We start from the raw sequence: 9,122 nt of genomic DNA, 5'->3' as shown, positions 1-9,122 counted from the left end.
AAATAAAAATGGCAGGCATGTACAAATCTTACAGTTTGTCCCGGCAATAACTTTCCCGTGTCTCCATGGCTGAGAGAAGTATCTCAATGGAGCGTTGGTCGCCACACTTACACGCATTATTTTGCCAGGGGAACTGGAGTAATTGAATTGAAGTATTGTTTCTGTCTCTATTCTTTCTCTAGCTCCCTTTTGGCAGTCCTTCTTATGTACATGCACCAGGACATCGCAGTTACTACTTTAATAAAACTCTTCTTACATGGTCGTGGAATGTGCAGAAGAATATGGGTCTAAACCAGCTTTAGTCATCCCCGGAAACAATATGTAAGCAACTGGAGGCTGCAAGTTTGATGTAGACCATGCTGTACAGTTACAGGGCACCACATAACCCGGGTTGGTTGGAGAAGGATGAGTGTGAGTATGTTGGCTGGGGCAGCTTAAGCCACCAAATGCCCCATTCTGGTATCCCAAAGTCGAGGCGTATGGAAGAGTGCTGGTAGTCAGCGTATGAGGCATCTCTGTCATCTTCTGGATAGTAGTAGAGCTAAACTGGCTTGGGTCCAGAAGTGAATAAGGTGCTGAAGTTGGTGGCAAGAAAGCCCTAGCCTTCTCAGAAGCTCCGAGGATGGAGTCAGTGGCACTCATGGGAAGTCCTGTCTTAAGTGGGTCGTGATCTCCTAGGTAGGGTAAAGGAAAGACATACCTGTCTTTCTTCAGAAGATTCTTGGGTTTGCGCCTTGGTCTGTACTTATAGTCAGGATGCTCCTTCATATGCTGTGCCCGGAGTCTTTTCGCTTCGTCTATGTAGGGTCTCTTTTCAGCTTCGGAGAGAAGTTTCCACTCAGCCCCAAGTCTTTTACTTATTTCAGAATTGTGCATCTTGGGATTCTCCTGGGCCATCTTTCTCCTTTGCCCTCTGGACCACACCATGAAGGCATTCATGGGTCTCTTTATATGGTCAACAGGCTTAGACATGGTGCTGTTCAATCTCTAGTACCAGACAGAGCCAACTCCACTTCTCCCCCCTTCTCTTCTCCTTTTGAAAATGAAGAATGAAGTCTTAACTAATCATGCCAGAAATTCAGTGGTGGAACAAAAATAATCTTAAAGTCAACTGCGGACCTTCCCACTGAGTGATTGTGTGGATTCTCTTGATGAAGGAGCAGGGATAGAACACTCAGACGTCTTTTAGGTCCCAAGGAATCAGTTGCTTGAGGTCCAAGGTGTGTGTACGTATGAGTGTCTTCGTCTGTGTGTGATTAAAAGAAGCAGGAGAAGGGAGAAAGATAGGAGGAGAGAAAATGCTCTCACACAGATTATATTCTTACTTCTTCCAGAAGGAGTCTTGTTTTGCAATGCACCTTGCTGGGAATGAGAAACAGCATATTGGGAAAATACAGTCAGCCAAAAGTGGAGAAGTTCAAAGCTTTTTCCTGCTTAGTACAGCGTGCAATCTAGTGATCAAAAGAGTTCACACCCCTGCCATAGGCACCCAATCAGCTGTGAGCAAATACAGAAGACCCTCCGCACTAAGACACCATCCACACATACAGCACTGAGGGCACAGGATGGAGAGAAAAAGGAACACACTAAATAGACCAGATTAAAGAGGCAGCTTTTGTTAGTTAATCCACTAATAGAAGCAGCCAAAACTCCTCAGCTCCTCCTGCCTTTATATGAAGGGTGTTAGGTGATGATTTTAGTGAATACTAGGGGAAGGGAGGGGGCACCTTTCCTGTACTGAGAGATTTGGAGATGTTAGGACTGCACCTGAACCTACTAAAATAAAATAAAATACATATATATATATATATATATATATATATATATATAAATACACACATACTGTATATATATATATATATATATATATATATATATATATATATATAGTATATGACAGCCCTCTGCATTAATTATGTACACATATATATATAAATATTATTTTTATTTTTTCCAGTAGGTTCATGTGCAGTCCTAACTTCTCCAGCTCTCCCTGTAAAGGAAAGGTGTCCCCTCCCCATATACATGCATATAAATGATTAATGTAGAGGGCTGAAAAATATTACATAATAGGTAAATATATACATAGAGAAATGTTCTTAACTGTGTCAATGTTTATATTATATTAATAATAACGTGTATATCATATTAATTATGTCGTCCTCTCATTCACAGTTACAATACATTGACACTCAGCCTCAAAGCATTTTTCTCCCTAATAGATTTGAAATTACATCTCAGTGCATTGAAGCCGCTTGTTTGGGGTGTGTAAATGTATCTTTAATTGAAAATGCCCTTGGGAGGGAAATTTGTTAGATGGAAACAATTATTGTCAGTTCCATTGGGAATATTCATGGTTTCACAATGCTTTTGCACCTGCCTAGTTAAAAGATCTGTTCTTGGTCTACAATCCACCTCCCCAGCCCCCCACCCTGAGAAACAAATGATTGACCTCCTGATATGGTTAAATTGTTCAGTGTCCTTCAGTAAACATTCTTCCAGAAATTACTCATAACAAAACCCTGCATCTCCTGACAAGTAATTAATCTATTATGGAAAAATAAAAACATCTTTTGTAAGACCCCCTATTCTATTTCTTTGCTAGTTATGAGTATGAATACACCAGCTAAAACATACATCTCAGGGATGGGTAAAATGCATATCTTCAGGGAGACACAGAGAAAACGGATTTTTAAAAAATCATGATTAATGTTCTTATTAATGTCGGGATTAATATTTCATTTGTATTTATAATAAGGATACAAAACTGTTTTTATATGTGGAACGTACGTGTCAATTCACATTGAATTATTAATCCTGCCAGCTATATACACACACACATATACATTTATTTTTACACACATAAAGATTATATTTAAACGTTTACTATTACAAAGAAAAGATACATAGAAATGCTTTATGATATATAATATAAATATATATATTTATGTTCATTTATATAGATATAGATATACATAAATATATACACGAATATATATATATATAAGCAGCTGTGTATACATATATATATATATATATATATATATATATATATATATATATATATATATATATATATATATATATATATATTAAAGGTATACCATCCATACATGACATTTGGTCTCTATGGTGCAATTTTAGCAATAAATGATTCACTCTTTATGCCAGTCGGTGTCTGTTACAAATCTGCTGTGTTAAATTTAAGGAAATATATAAATGACCATTAGCTAATAGTGGTAACCGCAACCAATAGATTAACATGAGCAAATTATCTCCAAAATCTTTCTACAATATTATTTTAATGATTATTTATATTGAAGCACATTAACTGGTTTATAAAGTTACAGTTCACTTTCAGTGTTAAATAATTGATTTGTTTACATGCACGTTTTAATTTCTTCGTTTTCTATTTTTTCTCATAAAGCTATTTATTTGGAACAATGAGCTATGTGCATGTTGTTGAAATATTGATATTGATTTTTGGAGCAATTAAAATTAAGAAAACATAATTAAGGTTTATAGATGGCATGGGACTTTACAGACATAATTTGAATAATATAATAAAAAAAATTTCTTTACTGAGAGATTATGATGCATTAGATGTGTTTGTGGTTATCATATATGTGATTTTTGTGTATTGTGCATGAGTATGTATAGTATAATGTACCTAGGTATTATTTTTCATTCTGTGTATCTCCAGCAGGCAGTGCTCTGACTTAGATCAATGTCAGTGTGTGAAACATCCAACTCCTGTCACTTATACTATGTAGGGGAAAGGCTTTCTGATATCTCTGTATATATATATATATATAAAATATTTTTTTATTATTTTTTTTTATTTTCTTGTTTATATTTTTACATTGTATATTTACCCTGGAAGTATTGAATTATATGGCGCATAAGAGATGCCTGATGATTTGCCAGTATTATATTCCAGATACACTATAATCAAACAGCTGGTTAAATATTTCTTCTGATTTTTTGAACTTTTAGTATGATGCATTTTAAAATCTGAGTTTTCCATAATCCAAAGAAAATATCATGTTTGCCATAATCCTTTATTCTCATTTTATATTTGTTACTGTTATGTGTTAAGAGACTAATATGATGAGGGAATTTAAACCTGCATGGTAAAGCATATAAGTTTCTACATCTACAAAATGGTCAGACTAGATTGGTCAAATTCTTCCTATCTGCCATCAAATTCTATGTTTCTCATAAAATATTTTTTTCTTTTTCCTCTGTCTCTAACCTTTCCTTACCTTTTCTCTCAATATGTCTCCTTTGGTTTTGGTTAAGCTTTTACTCTCAGTAAATGAATTTATTAAAACCACATGTAGCTTGTACTTTTTGTTCTGCCACCAGTCTAATTATTTTATCAATATTAATATTTAGGGATTATTTCCCTTTAAGGAAGCTGAAATCTAGTAGCTAAAGTTAGGTTCCTTCTCCTCTATTCTAACAAACACTGCCTGAACCAATTAAAAACAATCAGCAACTTAACAACAGGGTAGAATGTGAAGGAACAATCCTACAGATCCAAAGAAAAGGAAATAAGCATACATTTCCCTATTATATACACATAAAGTGGGTTTCTTATACCAATATATTGCTTATTTAAAGTTGATATCATCTGTGTGGACCACCCCAAGCCTTAAGCAATAAGTCAGCATCCAACCTCATGCTGACGAGCCCCATTAAGGATGAAACAGACACTACATGAGTGGTGATCTTGCTATCGCATCTCTTTAACAAAGCAAGAATTTAGCACATACCCAGCAAATACATTAAAAAATACCTCTATAAGGCATAAATATTGGGGTTCCATCACACTATAAGGTCAAATGTTGCCTAGCCCTCCACTATGGCAAAGTACACCAAGTATCTAATTTTTCATTGCTATCTTGCTTACCAAGGAGCTGAATGAGTGAATGAATGCTGTTTTAACCCAAAAGCGACCTTTCCGAGCTTTATTTAAAGGCTGTCTAGTATAGCGGACATTTGACCTAAATGGATCCATGTATAAAGTGGATATAAGAGGCAAAAGTTGATCGTTGTTAGCATTATTTGCATACCCTTCCCAGAATCTTTTGTATTTGTGGTAGCACTACAAGGATGTTGTGGAAAAAACAAGCCATTTAGGCTGTCTGGTGGATGTAGATGCTATTTCTTAATTCTAAGTGGAGGGGTTTTCCATCACACTTTTTTCCTCACCATGGCTTATGTTATTTATGTAAAGCTGTAAATACTACTACATAGGCACATTTGGAGTATCATGCTGAAGGGTTTAGAGAAAGTGAATCTGTGGTGATGCTAGAAGTGAGCATTTTAATGTCTTATCACTATAATGTCCACAAATATGCGACATGCTCATTTTTATCATTAAACCGACTTATGTAAGAGAAGCGAGGATAGGAGATGAAGAACAGGTTTGCTCCTCTGTGTAAGAAAAAAATGCAGTTTAAGGGAAACCCTGTGAGTAGGAATCAGGATTGAGAATCAAATCAATAACAGCTTTTATGGGGGATATCTCCCACCATAAGTGCTACACTCTTTTCTGTGCCTTGCACCAGTTGTGATCTACAAGAAGTACATGTCTGTCTGTTTAACATACTGTACATCTTTTGGTTCCTAGTATGTCCAACTAACGTTTGAGTAAATAACTACTTATTACTTATAGCTCTTATAAGCTTCTCCAGCCCAACAGTAACAAGCATCCCAACATATGTAACAGCAACTGACATGGTTCATGTGAAGATAATACTGTTATGTGACTCTCTATAACTGGTTTGTCATACCAAACACCACAGTTTCACACTTCTTGTCTTCACAATGAAGTTTTTAATGTGTTTTCCTGCTGACTTTTCTATCTCCTCTACAACAAAGATGTAAAGTTCAGGTAACGCATACATAAATCATTAATAAACATGTGTAGGCAGAAAAACATATCAACACTTAAAGGAAGTTTGATATACAGTTTAAGGTTAAAAAATGTATGAGAAGAAATAAAAAAAAGCATGCAAATAATGACACACAGAGGCCCCAAATGGAGAAGAAAATGGGAGGTATGAACCATTGGGCACCCCATGCTTCAGTTTAACATGTGTATATGCACCTTGGTGGTATAGAGCCATCTTTAAACACAGGGCATGCTCCTTTTCCCGAGTACGAGTGGCAGAATGCCACCATTTGCTGAGTGCCATTGTATGATGTCATGTCCTGGCACTCTCCAACAACAGGTAGTGTGTCAGGAAGTGTCTGTGCTGTTGGCGGCACATATCTCCTCCATATCTGGGGACCCAACGGACAGCTTTTGTGCTAAGATAAGCTTGGGCCCAGGTCAGTTGCCTGATTTTCCATGCTTTAAAGATGCCCTGTATGTAGGTTATGTGTGCACATAAATAAAACCAAAGTGTTTCAGTAAATATAGCATTGATACAGTGTTTTATAAGTAAGATAATAAACACTGGTTATCACAGCTTCAAATGGATGAAGAAGCTTTCATTTGCACACCTGTTTGCACCAAGCCAGATCTTTCAAGAAAACTAGACATGTGACTAATGGTTGCAGCGCCAAGTTAGATTAATTGTTTTAATATTCTTTTTGTTTGTTAAAAAATTCAGTGTAATTTTATGTGTACTTGCAATTTGTGTTGTGTGTTTCAACAGACTACATCATATAGATTTGCTTCTAGCAAGCTGAACAGGCCCTGTGAGAAAATATCATAGGGTTTCAACTAGACCATTGTAGGCCAATGTTCTTGATAACTAATGTCCCATCCACATCAAATTAGATGGCGTACCTTATTTATTTGCTTATTTATTTAAGAAGATGCTACTATTTATTTTTTTAAATGCTGGGACGCCCAGTGATTTGAGTATAGCCAGGCTTTGTATGCTTGTATAGATGATTCTGTCTACAAAGAGAACAACAGCTCGCTATATAAAGAACTTCTAAACATTCTATACATTTGTTATTTTTAAATCTACTACGTAGCAAACATTGTGAATCATTTGTTGCATTTTAAACACAATTATACAATGTTGCTGCATGGATCAAAGTACTATTTGTCAGTGACTGAAATTTGCTTTGCCCAGATGCTGCCACTTGTCTCTTTGCAGACAGTCTGCTCAGTATTTTATGCATTTGCAGGGAATGCTGCATGTGCACAGAGATTATATATGCAATGTGTGGGTTAGGGTAACCCCAAGTACTGGGTAGGAGGGAGAGTAAGTAGAGGAGAAAAGGAGAGAAGGGAGCCTGGAAAGCAGTGCTTCACCTGGAGGCTCTGGTTCAAACCCAGATGGTTCCCAGGTGTAGCGATAGGGAGTGTGCTCTGCAGCGAGCAGCTTGATGTATTTCAGCAAATAGAGCCGTCATGTAAACATACAATAATTGGTGCAATTGTTCCTTCCTAACCACCTTTAGTTGCAAATGAGTGGCAGTTTACATATAATACAGTACTTTTTACATCTCTCCAATAATGTATAATTATATCAGACTCTTATACTAGATAACAATATTTTGATTAGTTTTCAGAAACAGTTATTTGGAAATTTGAAGCAGTTGTAAACCCGCATTTTTTAATCTTTCACGGATGTACCAAATTTTACAACATTTAGTATTACATATTTTATAATAGGCATTTGGAAAATTCCTCACTTAATTCTGAATTTTGAACTGTAGGAACCTATCTAGGTTGTGAAAATGTAAGGCAATTTTTTAATAACCTATCTCCACTTTTGCAACATGAAGAAGGAACATCAGAGCAAAATCAGTGGCATAAGTTGATGCCAAGTACAGAGGATCAGCGTTCCAAAGACAACACTGAAACTGGCATATGCTTCTTCCAAGTTCACTTGCCTGTTGCTGAATAAGCAGATGGCCTCTAGATTTGTTTCTGGAAATTTGCCTTAAGTACAGTTTTCCTTCATTGCGTGGATCGAGAGTGGTCTGCCAGACCATTCTAGGTGGCAGTGAGAATATAACAAACTGTATATGCTTCTGCAAAAATGTTTGTGTCCACAAAATAGAAAACAGTACCAGGATTGAGGACATTACAAACAAGAATATAACGACTGGTAATAATTTACATCCACAGAAACATTTGACTCAAGGAAATTCCATATTTTAATCGTCCACAAATTGTAATAGTCCAATGTAATATATATATATATATATATATATATATATATATATATATATATTTCTGAATAAAGCATCTGTATTTAAACAGGCACTTTAGCTATCATATACCAACAATAAAGCAAAAATGTAGATGTTTGAATATTATTACATAATATGCAGGGGTCAGATCTGAACTATGACCCTTAGAATTTCTCACTTCACCCTGGGAACATAAGGTTACCTTAAGTCCCCGACACCCAGGAGCAAACCCTGAGAGTTCCCAGGTATAAGTTTGAGAACAAGCGTTTTTTGGATTTTCGTATGATAAATATTAGAGTAAACAAAGGGTTTAATGAATCTCCTTCAAGGAGTTGCACACCTCTGGAATACTAGATTCTGCATTGTCACCAGAGGCAGAGTTTTATAGCTCATTTACATTTGGCAGGGTAAAAATATCAAAGGGTTTCACTAATGTAAGAGAAAGAAAACAAATATTCATTTTTCCGTAAAAATAATTAAAAGGATTATGGGAGATATTAATTCGCATGCGGCATAAATACATTTTCCATTAGAACATGGAAACAAAGTCTTTTTCTTGCATCTAAGTTAGATTATGTTTTCATGCTTAACTATTTAAATCCACAAGGATCTTTTTTTTATTGTGTCTTGAGTTTCTTAAAAAAATACATTTGTTTTCATTGTCAGTGAGGATGGAACAATGTGAATTTGATAAGGAAACATTGCAGAAGCAGACAAATAGCTTTAAAGTGTGTAATTTGGCTTATATTTTGTCTGTAACTAAGAAATCTTTATGATCGCTTTTTGTGGATAACAAGCATAACTATTAAAATATGCATTTTTGTTTCATATGTTTGTTTTTTTAAAGAAAATCTCAGAATGTCAAGCATAAATAAAAATCAGTAAAAATTTGGAACACAATGGGAAGCAAATTATATATACGAGTTCTGTATAAAAAGAGGATTAGTAACATT

General features: G+C 35.5%; 1 protein-coding gene across 1 annotated transcript; it reads right to left on the bottom strand.

Moving 5' to 3' along the window:
- Positions 1 to 252: 252 nt before the first annotated feature.
- LOC149288077 (transcription factor Sox-14) lies at positions 253 to 972 on the bottom strand. Its single transcript, XM_089492082.1, has one exon. It carries the CDS (start codon positions 970 to 972, stop codon positions 253 to 255), a length of 720 nt encoding a protein of 239 aa, XP_089348208.1.
- Between the last annotated feature and the right edge of the window lie 8,150 nt (positions 973 to 9,122).

Source organism: Sceloporus occidentalis, unplaced genomic scaffold, assembly GCF_023333645.1.
Source record: "Sceloporus occidentalis isolate IW3139 unplaced genomic scaffold, rSceOcc1.0.p SCAF_53, whole genome shotgun sequence".
Taxonomy (NCBI): domain Eukaryota; kingdom Metazoa; phylum Chordata; class Lepidosauria; order Squamata; family Phrynosomatidae; genus Sceloporus; species Sceloporus occidentalis.
The sequence above is the reverse complement of the archived record's forward strand: the minus strand, read 5'-3'. Positions and strand labels throughout refer to the sequence as shown.